At 47.5% G+C, this 22,566-nt stretch overlaps 3 protein-coding genes across 3 annotated transcripts; all 3 read right to left on the reverse strand.

Annotated features, from left to right (window-relative positions):
• Positions 1–3,428: 3,428 nt before the first annotated feature.
• LOC101763434 (wall-associated receptor kinase 3) lies at positions 3,429–6,120 on the reverse strand. The gene is made up of 2 exons (XM_004973773.3): positions 5,158–6,120; positions 3,429–5,071 (listed from the first exon to the last, which is right to left on the reverse strand). Exons 1-2 carry the CDS (start codon positions 6,086–6,088, stop codon positions 3,876–3,878), a joined length of 2,127 nt encoding a protein of 708 aa, XP_004973830.2. The 5' UTR covers positions 6,089–6,120; the 3' UTR covers positions 3,429–3,875.
• Positions 6,121–7,544: 1,424 nt separating this feature from the next.
• LOC101763839 (wall-associated receptor kinase 3) lies at positions 7,545–10,003 on the reverse strand. The gene is made up of 2 exons (XM_004973774.3): positions 9,055–10,003; positions 7,545–8,967 (listed from the first exon to the last, which is right to left on the reverse strand). The coding sequence occupies exons 1-2, from the start codon at positions 10,001–10,003 to the stop codon at positions 7,646–7,648; spliced, it is 2,271 nt and encodes a 756-aa protein (XP_004973831.2). The 3' UTR covers positions 7,545–7,645.
• Positions 10,004–11,827: 1,824 nt separating this feature from the next.
• On the reverse strand, positions 11,828–14,282 carry LOC101770218 (wall-associated receptor kinase-like 2). The gene is made up of 3 exons (XM_022827786.1): positions 13,115–14,282; positions 12,715–13,041; positions 11,828–12,534 (listed from the first exon to the last, which is right to left on the reverse strand). The coding sequence occupies exons 1-3, from the start codon at positions 14,067–14,069 to the stop codon at positions 11,828–11,830; spliced, it is 1,989 nt and encodes a 662-aa protein (XP_022683521.1). The 5' UTR covers positions 14,070–14,282.
• Positions 14,283–22,566: the final 8,284 nt, after the last annotated feature.

Consider the following 22,566-nt stretch of genomic DNA (forward strand, 5'->3'; position numbering starts at 1 on the left):
GATTTCTTCTAACCTCCATTCTTCCAGCTATCAAATGGTATTTATTTCTTTGCCCAGCATACACTACCCACCGCAGGGAAGTTACATGGAATTGGGGAAGCATCCACATGGCTACACGGCATTTGGTGTTCTGTCCTCTGCCAACCAACCACCCCCCCGGAGTGGAAGACGGGCTATGTCTCATCTTCTACCACCTAACCCCCTGATTAGAACAGCACAATATTTTTCCAACGGATAGGACAGAACTTTTGTATTTAAAAGGTGAGGGCAAATTATAATAACACAGCAGACAGATATTCAAATGGGTAGCATTTGCAGGACTTCCAAGGCGTGATGTGTGCAGTTGTGCACTATAGATTTATTATTCAGCTTATGCTCTACTTTTCAGCACGTTGCAGCTTTTAGTCCACAAAGTGAGCACGAAAGTGCGACTAGGAATTGAGGTGCATTTCTGGCAGATTGCAATTTGGGTCCTCCCAATCAGGTCTAGTCAAATCTCAATAATTCCATGTTTAAAGCTAAATGCTTTGTTCCATTTGCAAGAACAGCAGCGATGAGAGACGACGCTTGCTCAGTGCTCAGGCTATTGTTACAGAAAAAATGCCAAACCGCGAAAAACAGAGCTGCAGACAGAATAATCCGATCCGACCAAGCGTCTCCGCCTCTCCCCCACACGCGGCACGGGACCTTCCACGACACGGCTCTCCAAGGCATCGAAGATGGAGTGGGCGAGAGGGAGCCGAAATACAATCGCTGCGGCGACGCGGCTGACAGGCCGTCGTCGTCACCGGAGCAAAGCCGCGGAGGAATCGCGGAGGATGGATAGCAGACGGGGGGCAATTTTACAAATAACCAGGACACATATTGGGATTTCAATGCTAAAATGATTAATATATTGTCGGTGGTTATAAAATGCTAGGATGGTTCCTAAATATTCGAGACACTTGTCCAGAAGAGTTTTTATGGACTAAGTAGCTATAATGTGTCTTGTTTGAGCCCATAACTCTTTCATTTGTAGCCTAAGGGAGGGTATCCATTTGTAGCCTAAGGGAGTGGGATACCCTTGTGCCCCGGTACGATGCCCTCGATACCGAACTCACTTGAGTACAATCCTAGAGGCAATGAGGTCTAACCCTTTCCCGAGTTCGCGGCTAACGTGGCGTCTCCCAAGCGCTTTTCGTATGGAGGGTGGGCGCGTCGACCTCCACATCGAGAGCTGCGCGTTTCTTTTTCTCTCTCGGGACGCGTAAAGTTAAGGTATTTATTCCCGAAGCCCCACGATAGGGGGGAGAGGCCTAGTGCTCTGCCTCTACCTTTCCTCCCCAAGGCGTGGAGCTTCCGAGTGAGTTCGGGAGACTCCGGAATGCTCCAGGGATCTTCCGACGCCCATGGCTCCTCGGCCTCGCGGTCCGAGGCCCCGCAAAGAATGGGGAAGAAGGGGATTGTTCTCCCCCGTAGGAAAGAAAGAAGGCTTCCGTAACTCCGGAAGTGTCTCGACCGAGACTCCCGCAAAGAATGGGGAAGAAGGGGATTGTTCTCCCCCGTAGGAAAGAAAGAAGGCTTCCGTAACTCCGGAAGTGTCTCGGGCCGAGACAGTCCTTCCGGCTCACGATCCCGGGCCGATTCCTCAACATATATAAATGCCAATACAAAATAGGGGTTTTATGTAAATATACGGGGGTTATGAAACAAATCGTCGTTCGCCGACTCAGCCGTTCGCCGCCGCCAACCCCCGACCGCGAGGAACTCGCCGCGGTGCTCAGAGCGCACCAACTCCCTGCCCGGATTCGCCGCTTTGCATCGCCTCCGCAAGCCCGCTTCCTTCTCCGCGCTCGATCGACAACCCTAAACTCCACCCTGACGTCCTGCCTCTGCGTGCTAACTCATCATTGCGTCTGGCCTCAAATCGGCATCTACAGCTCGGCGTTCTTGCGCCTCGAAACCAGAAGCCGCCAGCACTGCACATTGCGAAAAGAAGAGCTCCGAAATGCGGTCGAGGTTTGGTGAATCTTTCTTCTAAATTTCGAGTTCACCTGCCCAGTTTTAGTTTCAACTCATAATTTCCAGTTGCAGTTGAATGTTAGAATAACAAACCTTGAATCCCAATTGAAAAGTCTCAGATTGCATGTCTCAACTTTTCAAATTTCAGTAAGAAACTGCGAATGCTACCTCTGTTTTGTGGTGAACCATATGCAAATCAGAATGAGTTTTACGGTTTTACACAACCCCAAAGTGTGCACATTTGCAAAACAGAACAATTGATGGAATAACACACTATATTCTCACTAGAATTCTGTTTTCTTGTTGGCCGTTGTCAGCAACTCGGTATGTACATATACTGCCTCTTCAGTTTGGTGAATATTTTGATTGTGACCAAGAGACTATCTAGTAATTTTTTTCATCCTAAACTTATCATCGAGGATAGCGTGCTGACAGCATGATTTCCTCTTCCATGCTGAATTGTCGGCTTGTTTCCTCCCTAAAGAATCCTGCTCTGGTTGTCACATACTGTCCCACAATGTGGTGCCGATTGCTCCTCCGTGCTTCTGTATTATGTGCCTGCAGGCTCTCCAGCTCATCTCCACTTGCCTCATTGTTGGCCTCTCTTGTTGTTTCAATCTGGTGCGCTTTGCCGCAAGCTCAGCGACTTCATCTTTCTCCTCTGTGACCTGTGGATCAATTATCCGTACAGACTTCCCTCCATTAGAAATGAGTGGAACTGTGCAACAAGGCTACCATCGTTACAAGTGAAGACAAAATGGTTTCTTCCTCGTAAGCAACTTTATAAGAAGAACCCCAAAGCTAAGTTGCTTTTGTCTGTCAGTTTACCGGTATAATAATATGTGGGGTCTACATAACCCATCAGGCCTTGTTTAGTTGTCCAACTTTGGGTGTCAAAATTACTGTAGCAACACTGTAGCGTTTCGTTTGTATTTGTGAATTATTGTCCAAATATTGACTAATTAGGCTCAAAAGATTCGTCTCGCAAAGTACAACAAAACTGTGCAAATAGTTTTTTATTTCGTCTACATTCAGTACTCCATGCATGTACCGTAAGTTTGATGTGATTGGAAATCTTCTTTTTGCATAGTGCTAAAGTTGGACTTTTGGAGTGAACTAAACATGGCCCTGGTTCCTTGAATGCTAGCTGTCACTTCTGTTCGGTTAAGTGAAATGTATCTCGAGGCTCCAAAATCTGATACTTAACTGTCATTCGAAGACAGGTATCTCTGTGAAATATTGGTAATTGATGCGGAAGAGTGTAGATAGGCTAGAGCTCTAGCAACTTCAAGTGCAATCCTTAATCGATCATCCCATGATAGATTGGACGGGCCTTTAGTATAAACATGATGACTAAGACTGCCATTTGAATTGAATTCGTAAACCAGTAACAGCACTTTTGTCTCAAGACAACAGGTGTGCTTATTTCCAGCCACAGGAAGCCACGCCACAGGGTTGTGGCGCCGATTCTGGACGCCACACCGACCACGCTACAGTGCCGTGGCATCCCATGGCTGGAAACCAAGCCCCAACATCCTCAATATTCTCTTCATAATTTACATTGCAGGCCTTAGAAATCATGAAGTTCTGAAGGTTTTTTTTTCTGATTGGGTTGAAAATTCCAACCATTTTCTGGTAGTTTGCAAATGCAACTTTCTGAGTTCTAATATCAAAATTCCTTGAAAAATGAATGGGTGCCTCTGGAAACAGCCATTTTTTTGCTTATTACGAAAATTGCTAATGCTCGATATTCCAGCATGCCACTGCTACTCTTCTACAGTGGCTTAAGTGAACTGAATTCGACAGTGTGATTGTTGACTATCCAAGCAAAATAATAGTATAGTATGGCACTGGACGTGAACATGATGCCATGATCACCGTTGCAAGCTCGCTGATAACAAGATCTCTGCCTCTATACTGTACTGCCTACTGCTATAGCTGTCACCAACTCTGGCATCGCCTCCTTGATATGTTTGGCCATTCAAATCACCCATCTGCTCTTCCATCCCTGAAATGTAAATGTCTGAACTCTGCAATCCTTGAAGCCTCATCTCCACATACCGCATCGTCGGCCTGTCTTCTCCCTTCAACCTCAAGCACATTGCTGCTATGGCGGCCACTTGTTTGGGCTTCTCTTCTCCTTCTTCCATGATCTGCTCATCTAGTATCTCACTAAGCTTATCTTGATTCAGTAACATGACAAAGTGCGCCACTAAACTGACACCTTCAGGCGACAAGTACATACTTGGCTTCTTTCTCGTCAGTAGTTCAACAAGCATAACACCGTAGCTGTACACATCACTTTTGTCAGTCAATCGTCGTGTGTGGTAATACTCAGGATCCATGTATCCGTGTGTTCCTTGTACTCCAGTTGTCACTCCAGATTGATCGATTGCGATGCCTCTCGAGGCACCGAAGTCCGAAACCTTCGCTGTCAATCGATCATCAAGTAGTATGTTGGATGTCTTGATGTCCCTGTGCACCACCGATGTCGAAGCGGCTGAGTGAAGGTAGGCTAGAGAACAAGCAACTTCAAAGGCGATTCGTAGCCGATCTTTCCACGGTAGTGATTTTTGAGAGCCTTCAACATGAAGATGGGCATAAAGAGTTCCATTTGGAATGAACTCGTAGACCAGTAATGGCACTTCTGTCTCGAGGCAACATCCGAAAAGCTTCACCACATTTCTGTGGTTGATTTGGGAAAGGATTGCAACTTCGTTTATGAACTCATCAATCTCCTTTTGGATTACAACTATTGACTTCTTAATCGCAACAACATGCTGATTTGACAATATGCCTTTGTAGACTGTGCCGTGCCCTCCGCCGCCCAGGATGCGAGCATCATCAAACATATTGGTTGCTTTCTCAAGCTCTTCCAAGCTAAAGATCATCTTTTCCGCGATGTCTTTATCTACTAGTTGTCGAAGAAGCAACCCATGGTTTTGCTTGAAGAAATACTCCCTCTTCTTCCTTGCTCTACGAATCTTGAGCCTTTTGGTTGCGAAAATGGATGCAAGAACCAGAAGCAAAAGGGACATACCGATGCCAAACCCCATCGCAAAATATACTCCTGTGCAAACATATGATCCTCTAATCTCAATCTTGAAATCATCATCCTGCAGTGGACTTCACAAGGTGTGGTTCGATCGAACTTACCAGATCCAACATGTGTTCGAGGCCCCTGGCACCCATCTGACACGTATGGGTTGCCGTCGTAGCCGTCGTTGCACCGGCAGACATAGCCGTAGGCGCTGCTCGTGGAGTTGAGGCACTCGCTGTTCCTGCTGACACAGCCGTAGTCCGACCGCTTCGCCGCCGCCGCGCACGACGACTTGTTGAGCGTCCAGTCCAGGACGGCCGGGATCACCAGCCCGGCGGCGTTCCCGGAGGACAGAAGCGACATCTTGACGGCGAACACGTTGTCCCTGTCGCGCCACCACTCCTGCTCCACCGTGAGCACGCTGGCACCCAGCGCCACCCACGCCGGCCGTGGCGCCGTGGCGTTCTTCTCCTGCCATGAGAACTGGACGCGGAAGGACGTGAGGCCCGTCGGTATGGGCGACTCGCAGCAGCCGACGCCGTGGCACCCGCCACGCCGGAGCTTCTGCTCCTCGTCGGCGGAACAGGACGGCGCGCACGAGCCGAACGTGGCGGCGGCGGCTCCTGGCCGCGACGGCGTCGTCGCCGTCCGCGCGGCGGCCTGGAAGCCGCAGCCGACGAGGACGAGGCTGTTCCGCGCGGCGGAGAGCACGTACGGCCGGAGGTTGGTGGGCAGGACCCTGACCCTCGCGTCGCTGTTGTTGCCGGCGGCGAAGGACCAAGCCGTGGCGCGGACGCGCACCGTGCTGTTCCGGATGGAGATCGCGAGCACCTCCGGGCCGTCGCTCTGGAGGAAGAGCCTGGGCGGCTGGTACGAGCGGTCGCAGGTGACCTTGAAGCCCGTCCGGTGGCAGCCGTACGTGGTGCCGAACGGGTACGGCACGTCGACGTCGCCGCACTTGCTCTCGCAGCCGGCCAAGGCGATGTTCGCCGCCGCCGCCCCCGTCGCGAGCTGCGCCAGCAGCAACGGCACGACGGGGCTGCGCATCGCTCGTAGCAGATGGCTCTGTTCCTCTGAAATGGCAAGCGTGTGTACAGTGCCATCTTATGGGCTATGGCGGCGCGCGCGCGGCAGCTGGGCAGGACAGGTGGCCAATCCAAAGTCAACCATGCCGGCCTCTGCGACAAACAAAATGACGAAGCTAATGATAAGATCATCTTCAAAATGCATGATTAACTAGTATATCTGGCTACATGCGTGTGTAAACATGAAAGATCTTTACGTGTATCCACACGTACTTCGACAGAAAACTTAGAAAAATTCAGTCAAATTTCTGACCTCAGGATCGTGCTTGAAGAATTCTATCGTCCTTCGCCTTCTTTTTTTTTGAAAGATGTCCTTCGCCTTCTTGTTTTTTTTTTTTGAAAGATGTCCTTCGCCTTCGTATCTATCAGTTGGAGACTCAGGTTCGACGGCCCTACAGCCTGAAAATTAGCACAGATGGCGGCCGCCGGGCAATGAGAGCGAAGCAACCGAACAATGAAAATTCAGGAAAGAATTTAAGTGGACTAGTCATCTACTGTACTTGTAGTGGAACATTCAGAGATAACGCAATCGAAGATAATTCTTTTCCAAGGATATTCATCAATTCAGAGAAAAACTTGCAATTTTCAGTCAGATTTCTGACTTTGAGATCGTGCATGAAGAACTAGTCTATCATGCTTCCCCTTATCTGGCACCTCCAAAGATTTCTGACCCAGCTGTCAGTTGAGTTTAGGTTCGACGGCCCCACAGCCCGGAAACTAGCATGGGTGGACCACCATGGGAAGCGAAGCGGTGGTTCAGGGAGGGCGCCACAATTCGCAGTCTTGGTTTGTTGGCTGTCTGAATATTTATCGGATATACAGTAGCACTGACAGCGACATCTGGTCCGTCGTTCAGAATGTCTTAGGAAGCACAGCGTTACTGTTGGGATTCAGGTGGATGAATGACCAGATGCTTGCTGTAGTCGTGATGAATGATGACAAGATTAAGGATTTGCTTTCTGATGTTGTTGTTCCTTGTGCTAGCGCCTCCGGCGTGTTTCTTCGGGAATGCTGTGTAGTAGTAGTAGTAGTACCGTTGTTCAGAGTTTGTTCTGTGGAGAATCTATGCTCTAAAGGGCCTCGAGTCACATCTTCAGTCTTCACAAACAGTGTCGCAGGAGCTAAAAGAAACCTATGGAGAAAGGTGGTGATTAACCATGCAGCTGATAAACTAGTATGATCTCCATCCCAAAACCAACGTAACCACACCATGGTCATCTCTAACGCATCCAGAGTCCCGCATCAAGAATATCTCCATCTCAACTCTCACTAAGAGATGACGAAAGCTCCCTCCCTCCCTCGTCGCAATGGCCAAAATCAGGTCCTTGGTTCAAAACATGGGAGGTAGAATAACCTAATGCTAATAAATGAAGCTAATTTGAGGAGTGCATCATAATTTTAGGATGGCACAAGTGGGATGAAAGCCAGAAGTCAATTGGCTGAGGAGTGAGTACTGGTACTACTACTGCATCATATAGGAGTAGATAACTTTGCTGTTGGATGGGACGTGGCGTGAGGATCAGCGCTCCAAGCTCGCAGAAAATATGATCTCTTCCTCGATGTTGTACTGTCTACTGTAGTAGTTGTCGCCGGCATTGGCATTTCCTCCTTGAAATGTTAGGCCGTTCAGTCTATTCACCTGATCCTCTTCAATCACTGAAATGTTAATCTCTGAACCCAGCAGACCTTGAAGCCTCATCTCCACGTTCCGCATGGTTGGCCTGTCTTCTCCTTTCATCCTCAAGCACATTGTTGCTATTTCCGCCACTTGTTTGTCCTCCTCTGAAATGTTAATCTCTGAACCCAGCAGACCTTGAAGCCTCATCTCCACGTTCCGCATGGTTGGCCTGTCTTCTCCTTTCATCCTCAAGCACATTGCTGCTATTTCCGCCACTTGTTTGCCCTCCTCTTCTCCTTCTTCGATGACCTGCTCATCTAGTATCTCATTGAGCTCACCTTGATTCAGGGACGTGACAAAGTGTGCCACGAGGCCCACACCTTCAGGCGAAATGTACATAATTTTCTTTCTTGTTAGAAGTTCAACAAGCATGACGCCGTAGCTGTAGACATCACTTTTGTCGGTCAATCGCCTTGTGTAGTAGTACTCGGGATCCAAATAGCCGAATGTTCCTTGTATGCCGGTTGTCACTCCTGATTGATCGATTGCGATGCCTCTCGAGGCACCGAAGTCCGAAACCTTGGCTGTCAATCGATCATCAAGTAGTATGTTGGATGTCTTGATGTCCCTGTGCACCACTGATGTCGAAGCAGCTGCATGAAGATAGGCCAGAGAACTGGCAACTTCAGAGGCGATACGCAGCCGATCTTTCCATGTTAGTGGTTTTTGAGGGTTGTCAACATGAAGGTGGGCGTAAAGTGTCCCATTTGGAACGAACTCGTAGACCAACAATGGAACTTCTGTCTCAAGGCAACACCCAAAAAGCTTCACTACATTTCTGTGGTTTATTTGGGAAAGGATGGCAACTTCGTTTATGAATTCATCGATCTCTCTTTGAACTACAAGCCTTGACACTTTAATGGCAACAACACGCTGGTTTGACAGTATGCCTTTGTACACCGTGCCGTGCCCTCCACCGCCCAGGATGCGAGCCTCATCAAACTTATTTGTTGCCTTCTTGAGCTCTTCCAAGCTGAAGATCATCCTTTCGGCAATGTCCTTGTCTACTAGTTGTCGAAGCAGCAACCCACGGTTTCGCTTGAAGAATTTCTCCCTCATTTTTCTGGCTTTACGAATCTTGAGTCTTTTTGTTGCAAAGATGGCAGCAAGAACCAGAAGCAAAACGAACATACCAATGCCAACCCCCATAGCAAGAAATACTCCTGGGGAAACATTTCACACTCAAATCTCAATCTTGAAATTGTGATGGTGAAACAAAGGATTGGAGAAGGTGATCGGATCAAACTTACCAGCTGCAATACGCATTCGAGGGCCTTGGCACCCACCTGGCACGTAAGGGTTGCCATTGTAGCCGTCGTTGCACCGGCACACGTAGCCGTAGGCGCTGCTCGTGGAGTTGACGCACTCGCTGTGTTTGCTGACGCAGCCATAGTCGGAGCCCTTCGCCGCCGCCGCGCATGACGAGTTGTTCAGCGTCCAGTCCAGGACGGCCGGGATCACGAAGTCGGTGGCGTTACCGGAGTTGAGAAGCGACAGCTTGACCGGAACCACGTTCTCCCTCTCGCGCCACCATTCCCGCTCCACCACGAGCACGCTGGCGCCGGGCGCCACCCACGCAGGCCGCGCCGTGGCGTTCTGCTCCAGCCAGGAGAACCGGACGTCGAAGGCCGTGACGGCGAGGCCCGTCGGGACGGGCGCCTCGCAGCAGCCGACCCCGTCGCAGGGCCCGTGCCGGAGCTTCCGCTTCTTGGCGCCCGGGCAGGACGGCGCGCACGAGCCGAACGCGGCGGCGTCACCTCGCGGCGCGGCGGCGGCCTGGAAGCCGCAGCCGACGAGGACGAGGCTGTTCCGCGCGGCGGAGAGCACGTACCGGCGGCGGAGGCCGCTTGCGGCGGGGAGCACGTCCACCGTAGCGGCTCCCGTGGTGCCGGCGGCGAAGGACCAGACCGCACCGCGGACGCGCACCGTGCTGTTCCGGAGGGACACCTCCAGCACCTCCGGCCCGCCACCGCCGCCGGCACCCAGGAAGAGCTTCGGCGGCTGGCGCGCGCGGTCGCAGGTGACCTTGAAGCCCGCCCGGTAGCAGCCGGAGCTGGTGCCGAACGGGTACGGCACGTCCACGCCGCCGCACTTGCTCTCGCAGCCCGGCAAGGCGATGCTCGCCGTCGCCGCAGCCGACGGCGTGGTGGCGGCCGTCGCGAGCAGCAGCAGCGTCACGGTGAGGCTACGCATCGGCATCTGTTCACGTGCAGTACACTGCTCTGTTCGTCTGAAATTGCAACACGAGGAGGGTTAGACGGCAGCGCGCGGTAGGCAAACCGTCCTAGCCTCCTGGGCTCCTGGCGCGTCAGGAGAACTTTTTGCCAATTCAAGGTGAGACCGTAACTCCGGGCGAAAGATTAATTACAAAGACTTACAGTGCTGATGGCCTAAAAGTCAGATCGAAAATGCTTGATTAAGTTGATTAACCATCTCTGCATATGTAGAGGTGTACGATCTTTTCGTACGGGCAACTTTCAACTCAAATAACAAACAGACTATGTGCGCAACGTAAAGTTTTTCTTTTTTTTTGAAACCTTCCATCCAATCGCTGCCTTTGCCTGATAGTCGAGTAGCAACTCCGCTTCCAGAACCTTCGCAAGACGATCAGGAAACAGCAGCTACGGCGCCTCCTCCACCTTCGCTCAAGAGGCGTATCCAAAGTCCACCAGTAGTTGGCAGTCTGTTTGCTGGTTAGCAGTTGGGAGTTGAGACCGTAACTCCATGAGAAACATAAATTGCAGACTTACAGTGCTGATGAGTTGCAGGTCAGCAAGAAATGCTTAATTTCGCTGTCTCGTGAACAATCTTTTAGTACGAGCAACTTCCACTTAAATAACCAAACGGACTAGGTATGCATACGGTGACGTAAGATTTTTGGAATTTGGCTCCAAACCCTGACATTGGGTGGTGTTTGAATATGAGTATGTCCCTCAACTATTACTGATGCAGGGTTGTAGCTGCAGACACATCCCAAGCTAGCCCCCTACTGTGCAGACGCTCACAACAAATGGTTTGGAAACTCTTATTTCAGAATTCAGATGGTTTTCCCCCCCTAAGATTAGACGTTTGCAACGATCGTTAGCTCATATAAAGATAAATTTCATCCGCGATCAAAACTTTTTCAAATTACCCATGGATGGGTTAAATTTTGCCCCTTCAATGGATGAAAATTACTCCCTCCGTTCCAAATTGTAGGTCGTTTTGCCATTTCTAGATTCATAACTTTTACTATGTATCTAGACATAATTGTATATCTAGGTGCATAACAAAATCTATGAATTTAGAAATGCTAAAACGACCTACAATTTGAAACGGAGCGAGTAGATATTTTTACACCACCATTTGGTGAATATTGGTATTTTCATCAATTCTTTGTGCGAATATAATTTTGCACCTCGAAATGGAGAAATTGAGTTTTTTTCAATTTACTAAAATTTCGTAATGCAACAGAGAAAATTGATTTCTTTCCATTGAAATGTCCACACCACAGATATATATTTTTGTAATTTTGCAGTATCGAGATTTATTCCTGTAGTCTGTGCATCAATCAGTATTAGGAATAATAAAAAGATTCTTGTTTTGACTGCAGAATACCGGAAGAAAGGAAAATACTGCTATGCTGTCAACTTCATTCTGTGAAATTCCCATGGATATTTCTAAGAAATAGCACAGATGGGCAAATTTCACGACGGATAATATATTCATTGAGGAAAAAAATTAGGAGCTGCAAACTAAAGGCATAATGGTCTTCTGCTCCTACTTTAGTGTGTAATACATATAAAACCATGATTTCATAGTGTCCTACGACCGATAGCAGACATAAGGGTGCCCCATTGGAAAAAGAGTAAACCATGTTTTATTAATGTTTGGAGACAAAAATTGCCTTTCAGGATGGCGAGTTGAAGCATGTATAGGTCATGTAGAGGTAGTGAGTAGTACAGCACAAGCAAAGAACTGAAGGAGTATAAAGCAAAAATACAAGAGATAAATTTGACAATGGAGCAGCATGTGCTGCCAATATCATCGCTCTAGGCTCGCTGACAGCAGGATCTCCTCCTCCATGCTGTATTGCCTACTGCTGTAGTTGTAACCGGCTTCACCATTGCCTCCTACGTATGCTGGGCCGCCCAGTTCAGCCAGGTGTTCTTCCACCCCAGAAATATCAATATCTGAACCTTGAAGTCGTTGAAGTCTCATCTCCACATTCCGCATTGTCGGCCTGTTCTGTCCCTTCAACCTTAAGCACTTTGCTGCTATTGCGGCCACTTGTTTGGCCTCATCTTCTCCTTCTTCGGCGACCTGCTCATCTAGTATCTCACTGAGCTTATCTTGATTTAAAAGCATGATGAAGTGTGCCACTAGACTGAGACCTTCAGGTGATATGTACACACTTGGCTTCTTTCTTGTTAGTAGTTCCACAAGGATGACGCCGTAGCTGTAGACATCACTTTTCTCCGTCAGACGTCCTGTGTAGAAATATTCAGGATCCAAATATCCATGTGTTCCTTTTATACCAGTTGTCACTACTGCTTGGTCGATAGAGATGCCTCTGGAGGCACCAAAGTCCGAAATATTTGCTACCAGTTGATCATCAAGTAATATGTTAGTTGTCTTGATGTCCCTATGAACCACAGAAGTGGTAGCAGCTGAATGGAGATAGGCCAGAGAACTAGCAACTTCAAAGGCAATCCGCAATCGATTTTTCCATACCAGTGGTTTTTTAGGGTCATCAACATGAAGGTGTGCATAAAGTGTTCCATTAGAAATGAACTCATAGACCAGCAATGGAACTTCTGTCTCGAGACAACATCCAAACAACCTCACTATATTTCTGTGGTTGATTTGGGACAGGATGGCGACTTCATTTATGAACTCATCAATCTCCTTTTGGACTACTGCTCTTGACTTCTTAATGGCAACAACACGCTGATTCGACAATATGCCTTTGTAGACAGTGCCATGCCCTCCATCACCTAGAACTCGAGCTTCATCAAATTTATTCGTTGCCTCCTCGAGCTCTTCCAAACTGAAAATCATCCTTTTGGCAATATCTTTATCTACTAGTTGTCTCAGCAACAACCCGTGGTTTTGCTTAAAGAAATACTCTCTCATTTTCTTTGCTTTACGAATATTGAGTCTTCTAGTGCCAAAGGTGGCAGCAAGACCCAGAAGGAGGAAGAACAAACCAATGCCAATTCCAATTGAAACAAGTACGCCTGCAGAAACATATGGTCCTCAAATCAAAATCTTGAATTTGTAATTGTGTAATGGACCGGCAAGGTAATTGCATCCAATGATCCAACTTACCAGCTGTAAGATGATTTCGACGAGAGCCCTGGCACCCATCCGGCACATACGGGTTGCCGTCGTAGCCATCGTTGCACCGGCAGACGTAGCCATAGGCGCTGCTTGTGGAGTTGAGGCACTCGCTGTTTTTGCTGACACAGCCAAACTCAGGGAGCGTCTCTGCCGCCGTGCATGACGACTGGCCTACTGTCCAGTCCAGAACGACAGGGATCACCAGCCCAGTCACGTGCCCTGAGGAGAGAAGCCATATCTTGAACGCGATGTCTGGCGTTTCGCGCCACCACTCCTGCTCCACTGCGAGCACGCTCACATTGGGTGTCATCCATGGCGCCCGAACTGTGGCGGCGTTCGTGTCCAGCCATGAGAAGTGGATACTCAAGGACGATAGGCCTGTTGGTATGGCCGCCTCGCAGCAGCCATTGCCTTCACACAGGTTGGGCTGCTGGTGCTTCTGCTGATTGTTGACGGTACAGGATGGCGCGCACGATGCAATCACAGCGTCCCCTTGCAGTTGCAGCGACGACACCGTCGTCCGAGCAGAGGCCCGGAATCCGCAGCCGACGATGACTAGGCTGTTCCGATCAGTGGAGAGCACATACGGCTCGAGGTTTGCAGGGATGATCTTGACCACCACGTCGCTCGTGTTGTCGGCAGCGAAGGACCAGATCGTGGCCCGGACGCGCACCGTTCTGTTCTGGACAGAGATCCCCAGCACCTCCAAGCCTGCGCCATCACCCCCAAGGAAGAGCTTGGGAGGGCTGTACGCGCGGTCGCAGATGACCTTGAAGCCTCGCCGGTGGCAGCCATAGCTGGTGCCAAACGGGTAGGGAACATCCACTTCGCCGCACTTTCTCTCGCAGCCATCCAGGGTGATATTCGCCGCCAATGGCGTGGCAGCAGCTGCGGCGAGCTGTATCAGCAGCATCGGCATGACAAGGCTACGCATGGCATGCATGTATGAAACTGTTTGGAAATGGTAAGCAAGCAACTGTGCAATGCCAAGAGGAGTGTGAAAATGATAGTGTGACAATCAGTTACGAGTGTGTGTAGATAGTAGTCTAATACTCCCTACATTTTAAAACATAGGACATATTAACGGTTGGAAAAGTCAAACTTATAAATTTAACCATCAATGAATCAAATTATGCGCATATTTAATATACAAAATGCATCTATAAAGATTTGTTTTACATATCCCTATAAAATTTGATTTCATGGCAATTATCATAACTCATAAGAGAAACGAGGTCAAAGTATACTTTGAAATGGCAAGAGCAGTAGGTAGTTTTGTTTATTGGAAATGGCAAGTGTGCAGTGCCATCGATCAGCGACTAGCATTTTTAAGAGGGCGTGGAGCTTCCGGCATACTGTTAATAAATGAAGTGGGCACTGGATCCAAACCTGGGTTGGCATCAGGCTCAATGACCTACTCTACCAAATGAGCTAGACTCATTCCGTATTGCTCAGGCAGGTAGAAGTGGGCGGGAGGTTAGTAGGCAAGACCATGTTTAACGTACATTACAGATGATGACAAGTGATTTAATCAGCTTGATGCTTGATTTACTGTCAGCATACCCATAATGCGTTTGGATCAAGGGCTAGTGCAGTCTATGCTACCAATTCTATTAAGTTGTCAGAATGTTTGCTGATTCTTGTGTGATTTTGCTGTTATAGATCCACTTGAACATAACTAGTATTATGCTGAAAATTATTAAAAGAATAAGCAATCCTAAAAAGTCACCGTTGGTATAGGTCTTCCCTGGTGATGTATATCGGAATGGGTCTTCTTGAAGCTTTCAAGTGCTATCTTCATCTGTCTTGCTGAGTTGCTGTAGTGTAGCTCGCTTTTGTCCTTCAGTTAGTACGCATTGGTATTGGTCTTCCTCATCCAGATTTTTTTAGTCTTTCATCTATCACAACTGGGACCAAATATGGAAGACAGAGTCATATCACTGTTAAACCAGAAGATGAATGACTTATTTGTCAAAAAGACTCCAAGAGAAGAATTCCAAAACTGAAAATATCAGTTTTGAAGTCAGCTGACTTGTATAGTACACAAGATCTGTATAACCTATAATTCCTTGAATACTACTAGCTACCACTTTTGTCTGATCAGCTGGAGAGCACCTGGAAGATCCAAAGCCTGATACTGCTGGTAAGTAGCACTCTGAACTTTTGGCTGAAAACGGAAAAGCATCCAACTGGAAAAGAACCAAGAAATGGCGCTGATGCTGCTAATGACTATAAAGTGGCTGTTCATACAGCATCGAGATGGCAAATCTTCTCACCAGAAAGCTTCCAACGATAATCATGATCTTGAACATCAGCATGACAGTCTCTTATCTTCCTTTTTCAACGAATAAGACCTTCAGTACAAAATAGAAGCATTCCTGTACCAGAGCCAATGCTAACTGTACATACTACATACTTGTTAGATAAAAGTTTGCCATGTGATGCAAACTTTCCTCAAGGAAGGGATGTATCTCCAACGGGCAAATCTGAATATATCTACATCCTAGTTGAAGCATAGCAAACCAATCCGCCATCTTCAAATCCTTAGCGGCGCAGACAACGAAGAACACTGCATGCTGTGCTTATTGGGAGTAACTCAACAGCACAGAACCCCCTGTACCTACGATCGTACATCATCTCCTTGTCAGCATCAAAGAAAGCCACCTGTATGCATTCCTGATTCAGCCCCGTCCCCGTAGTACCAGGCAGACCGCGTAAACAGGGTGCCATCTCGGTGGCTAGGACTCCAATGGCCTCTCCCGAAATGGCAGCCCACATGGTGCATCGAGGTTGCAGAATAGGTGAGACCTTCCATGGCCCATGGGGACACCACTTCGTAGACATTTCGTCGAGCAGCTTGCGACCCGCCCGTTCTGGAACAGGCGGACATGTAGCTTGATCAACACAACGTTGGTGCGAAAGCTAGACTCGCTTCACTGCACCTCCTTGCTGGATCACCGGAATGGCAGCGCGCGCGGCGGCGGCGGCGGCGGCGGCTACCACGCCATTGCCGGTGGAGAGGGGGTCCCGCGGCCGCTTCACGGCGTTATCGATTCGTTCCCATACGACCCAACCCTACACAACGGTCGGTTGAGAACTCGATCCAGACCGCTCAATTTGATCGGACGGCTACCCGTACCTACTCTTCCGCAAAGGACCCCTTGTCCAGCAGACCAGCACACACCTCGCAGTTGGCTCTCGGTGCGGCGCGCCGCCGCCTCGTCGCCGGCGGGCGGCGGCGGAGCTCCGGCGTGGCACCGCCATCCGTCCTAGTACAAAGGTATGCCTGTGGACACCCGTTTAGATTTGCGAGTAGTTCACGCCTTCACGGACCCAAAATTTGGAGTAGTTATTGCTGATTAGCCGTACTTGGGTGAAATTTGTGAGCTGTTCTTGTACCTAGGTTAGCGCCTTAGCGGTCTGTGCATATTCTGTTTAGTTGAATGGTCTGATTCCCTCATGTACCTGGGATTCTGGGGATATCTCTGAACGATGAACTTGTGAATGATTTTGTTGCCAGCGTTCCCCTAGAATGGCATTTCTTAACCTACCAGGTGATACACTAGATTCTGGTTTCTAGCATTTCCTTATAGTATCATGTGTTCTTGTGCTCATTTAGGTCTGTTGTGGCGTGTTAGTAACAAACTCCTGTGCTATTTTACTCATCTGTATGACTGAATCTCAACTGGAATGTTTTTGGCGAGATATAATGTTTAAAGAAAGATTAAAAAAGAAAAGGTGTCCCCAGTTACTACTTTCTACTCCTAAATCAGGAAGAGGAATTTTGCCATGCTTGAATTGTTCCAAATCTGCGTTTCATTGAAAATTTTGGCAGAGATTTTAGAAACTACACTACACGGCATACCATTTGTGTCCTGAATTCAACATATGGACACATCCTGAATCTTAGAACTCGTCTCTTGTGAAATTGTCTGGGATAAGTCCATATTTGCCAACCCCCTCTCTTATTAGTACCTCAACTATCCATACCGTTCAATTTTGACCTCCAGAACTGTTTAGAGTGATTTTTGGTGATGTGGAAATGGATTTTGCCGTGACATGGCATGCCCTTCCTCTTCAACGGAGGAGTTCAGGGCCCAAAAATGGACTTAATCCTTTATTTTCTGTGTGTTACTCGGGTGGTCTAGCTTTTTCTTTCCTTTCCCTGTCTCTCTGCTTAGGCTTGTTTATAGTTAACCTTTTGAACTTAAAGCCAACCGATGGAAAAACTTAGGGTGGATAACCCACTAATATGAACCAATGGAGGTGGTTTTCTTTTTCTATTCACATTGCATATTCTGCCTGTCCGTCCTTGTCATCAATGCCCCTTATCATACTGATAATCTGATATTCAAGTATATATTTGGTGCTTCAAATCTAATCTAACTCTGTGCAATCAAACAGAGTCAGCAGTTTGAGTGATCATGCTCTTGCTTTCTCGGAGAGCTACTGATTGATGTGCACACATAGATTGATAAATAGTCTTAGCTTTCACTGCAATTGTGTTTTTTAGAGCTCAAAGTTGAAATGATTTTTTTCACTGCATCAGTTTCTTTCTTGTCTCTGGTTATTTGTTTCTAGCTGCTTCCCTGCCTTTTAAGGTTCATTGAATGATAACAGCATCCCTGAAGGCAACAAAAAACATTACATCAGTCTCACTCAATCTGTCACCTAATGACATCACAAAAGTGTTATCTAGCCAAGAAATTCCGAAGTATCAATTGTGGCTTGTTTTGCATAGACCAGGTCAGCAAAGACTTATGGCCATCATTTGCACAGACCAGGTCTTCGAAGTGTATCTGGGGGCTTGTACATATATAGCATGAACTGGTCCCCACATTCACCAAGCCATATCAACTATTGTGCCTTTTTTCCTTGTACCCTGTGCAACGATGTACACACTTGCCATAGCAACTCTTTACTTGTTGCAGTTTCTGTTTTGAGGCTTCTCATGATTACGTTTGCATTGCAACAATTTGTTTCTTGTCTGACTATTTGTCTCTCAGCTATGTCTCCCTGTGTATTAAGGTTGGACAACTGATAGATAATAACTTCGCTCTATACAATATCAACATTACCAACACCTTACTCAAAATGTCACCTAATGACATCTGTAGCAGTATAGCTTGCAGAAACTGTCCAACTCTTTAGCTTATTTGCATAGATCAGGTCTGCAAAGGTGCTGTGAGGGCTTATCACTTATATGTAGCATGAACTGATGCTTCACAGCCACCAAGCCTTATGTTCTACTGCTTCTTTTGCCTTGTACCTTACGCAACAATGCACACACTTGCCATAGCATCTCCGCACCTGTTGCAGTTTCTAGCAACAATACCAACACTGGTATCTTCACAAGACATGGCAATGCCTGGTTGCATCCCCACATAAGCATACCTTACCCATTCAGTATCGGCGACGAGCGATGCTACCGTCATGAGGGATTCAAGCTCGTGTGCAACATGGGACAAGACCCACCCATCCTGTACATGAACAGCCCTGAATATCGCGTCGTCAATATAAAGTTGAGTAATAGGGTTCCGTACCTTGACACTCATTTCAACCAATTATTATGGGAGCAGAACTGGTTGCTCAACTTAGATCACAGGTTCTATCATGTATCAGCAGCTCAAAATGTGTTGGTTGAATACCTAAAGTGTCGACAATTCTTGTCACTCTAATGCTGTAACTTGCAGCACAGGCTGGGTACCATTGTGGTTTGAATACCTACTCAAATTTATAGTGTCAACTGTAGACGTGTCATTGCTTCACTAACTTAAGCAAAATAGTAATTCAGTGTGCCTTGTTCTTATCTTTTTTTTTTTGAAACTATACAGCGGGGGAGACCCCCACTGTGGTAAGATATATATTAAAAAGGCAAAGGAAAAAATACTGTACATGGACAAGTGTCCAAAGGGCTCCATATTGCCCAAAAAATAAAAAGCCGTCAGGAAGACCTCAAAGAAAGCTAAGAGCTAGGGTTAAATGTGTACATTGTTGACCTAGTTAAGAAAGGTCTGCTTTTTGTTTTCCTTGATTCTATGGGCTTGAAGTCTAGCCTCATCTACAAAATTAGACATCCAGTCTTGTACTGCTGGTCTTTTCCCTTCAAAGATGAGATTATTCCTTTGTTTCCAAATGTGCCAAGTGGCAATTATGAAAACCTCCATGAAGAACCAGTGATGGAACTCCTGTTGAGCCGTCTCTTCAGAATAAAGATGGGGGTAGATAGACTGTCCCAATATCTTACCTGCCAGCCTGAGCCTTAAACATTTGTTTCTTGTGCTTTCTTGCCTCTTGATATCTACTTAAAAGAAGCAACGGTGTTTCCTGTGCTTCTGCCTCCGTGGTCCGTCGGCCCTACGGGTATCCAAATTTGTACAGTACAGAAATTCCAACTTGCTGCTAATCTGTGATGTGTAAACAGGGATCATTGGATTCTGTAACTAAATGTCTCCCATTGTGATATACTGACCCTGATCCCATTAGTTCGCCAATCACCATTGTCACTGGATACTGAGTTTTTGTTTCGATTAATTTCTTGTTTTGGAAGCACCAAGCAGTTCCATTATTTCAGATATGCATGCTCCCTGGTCATCTGGTGGAGTTATAATGATTGAGATTATCAACATTCAACAAGTTCTTTACTTTAAGTATTGACTAGTATCGGTTGACTTCATTTCGACAAGGAATAGAAAGGTCTATGAATTCACGTTTCTGGTCCCATGAGCTTTTTTCCCTATCCAATATAATGACCACTGCATCTATGAATTCTATGTTGGCACTGAACTTCTGGCAAGTTATCATGGCTTTTCACGCTCCAAGAGTATCATGCCAAGTCAGGAGATGTATAAACAAGAAGAATGTTTGTCAGTTATCACTCTAGAATCTAGTTACTTGTGCAAAACGAGTGGTGTTAACAACAAGAATGTTTGGTCAATAAGACACGTTTCTTTTAATTTTCCTCCTGAAGTTCCTTGATGACAATGAGTATATCCCTATTTGTACAGGATTATATAGCATCAAAAGTTCCGTGATTACAATTTTGCGTTATCACATCTGTTGATAGGATTTCAGAGTTATTCAATCTTCAGAAAACTTCAATCATAATCTGGACTATAAGTATACTTCATAGTTGGCTGCAATGACGACAACAACAGTAGCAGCAAGTAACTATCCATAATTTACAAAGCACACTAGCCTAGGTTCTAACTATGCAACATGTTTGTCCCTTTTTGACCCTTGCTATAATCACCACGGCATGTCCAAGATTTCTTTTACTAACCTAGTTTATACAGCACGACCATCTTAGTCTCCAAGGCTGATCCACCTTCCATATGCATTCTCTCTTGGCCATGCACATATATGCACATGTTGGCACACCAAACAGAGGTGTTCATTCTCTTTAACCGCCCCAGTTCGCCAATCCTCCGGATGAGGGAAGGGAGAAAAAAGATGTGCTTTTTACAGTGCTGTTATTCTTGCCATCTCAAGGTGATCTTGGACAGGGTGGTGCCGAGCTGCCTGCAGAGCCAAGGGCACGGCGACAGCCTCGCGGCCGCGGGAACTGAGGCGAGGCAGCTCACCCTGGAGGAGATCCTGTACCCGCCACCGAGCTGGGAGGTTGAGGGGACGCCGGCGCGGTGGAACTCGCCGAAGGTGTGCCCGGTGAACCTGGATGACTTCTCCGACGAGGACCGCTCCGAGGGCGGGTACTCGCCGGCCGTGGACGAGAGCGTGTCCGTCGTCAGCAGGGCGTCGATGAGGAGCCAGCACAGCGTGTCCAGGCGGGTGAGCTTCAGGTCGCCTGACGAGTCCGACGTGTTCATCATCCCTGCGAGAAGCGAGTGGGATGATGAGGTGGATGAGGATGATGATTGATGATGAGACGAGTGACGGTGAGTGTGAACAGAGGGAACGGTGAGGACAGGATTTCCTTGCTATTTCGTCGCGCGACAGACAGTTTCTGATGAGCTTACAGTTTGAAGAACAACTGGAGAGTTAGAAGGAATATCATGTATTCATGTTGTAGGTTTTACTACATTTTGCCTGTCGATTTTCATTGACCTTTTTCTAAAGAGAATTGAGCTTTATTCCGACAGTAGTAATTTTCGGAAGAAGAAATACTCATTCATCCATTATTAAAGTTTTAATCATTGACTGTGATTGGTATGCTAACAAAAAGCAAACGGGTTCGAACATAAAAAAAATGTGTTGATCCCTGGCCTCATGTCGTGAAGAGAGCATGTGCCAGATCGTCTGTGTTGATCCTTGGCAACTCCAACAGCATGGCTATTTTTTTTCCTTCATTTAACTATCTAACCAACTTTGTCATTTGGTCAGCGTGGAATCCATATTTGTCATTTGGTCAGCGTGGGGCAATATTTTGCAAGTCGGATAGGTTGGTCTTTCGGTTAGCGTGATTTTCAAGTGGATTTATCAAATTTTAAGGCTTGTTTAGTTCCTCCAAACTCCCAACTTTGACACTATGCAAAAAGAAGATTCCTCTTCATCATCAAACTTGCGGTACATGCATGAAGTACTAAATGTAGACGAAATCAAAAACTAATTGCACAATTTTGTTGTACTTTGCGAGACGAATCTTTTGAGCCTAATTAGTCAATATTTGGACAATAATGTACAAATACAAACGAAACGCTACAGTTTGCTACAGTGGTAGCACAGTGATCTTGAACACCCAAAATCAGGCAACTAAACGAGGCCTTAACTTAGAAAAGGGATATGATTGCGTTGTTGGAGTTGCTCAAACAGGAGCAGATCCTTTGGCCTTCAGCCATCATCCACAGTTGTACACATTGCAAGCTGCAACGAGACGACGCGGCAGACATTGTTGCTGCTGACATGCTGTCCCGTGTGTGTGTGGAGAGAATTATTGTCGGTGCGCAGAGTTTCGGGCGATTCGTTCAAATGGCTGCGCGGCCCGGGCCCACAGGTCCTCACCAAGCCAGCAGCCCATCCACCGTGGAGCGATCCACGCACGATACGGGCCGTGCAATCACAATATTCTACGTGGGTTCCGGCCCAGATGGTAAGCCCAGCAATCAGCCGAGCGGCCCGCTTCCCCAAAGTCCGGCAGCGTGCCGCTCGCCGTGACACGCGCGCGAGCCAACGGCCGGCGAAGGCGCGAAGCAGCGGCACCGATCCGTGGCCTCGGCGCCCCGCTCATTTCGCGGCGGGATTGCAAGAGCGGACGAGGAGGTGCCACTCGCTCTCCCCTCCCGTCTCGTGCGGATCCCCGAACAAACCATCACACCAGCTAGCCACGCCACCACCACCACCACCCTCCCTCCTCCGCTCCACTCACACCGATAGCTTCCATGAAACCACCACCGGTTCACGGGCGCGTGTTCTGATCCGTCGCCCCTCCAGGAAAGAGCTTGGGGCGGAGGAAGAGGAGCTTGGTTTGCCTAGCTGCGGTAGAA

The sequence above is a fragment of the Setaria italica genome, chromosome VI (assembly GCF_000263155.2).
Source record: "Setaria italica strain Yugu1 chromosome VI, Setaria_italica_v2.0, whole genome shotgun sequence".
Taxonomy (NCBI): Eukaryota; Viridiplantae; Streptophyta; class Magnoliopsida; order Poales; family Poaceae; genus Setaria; species Setaria italica.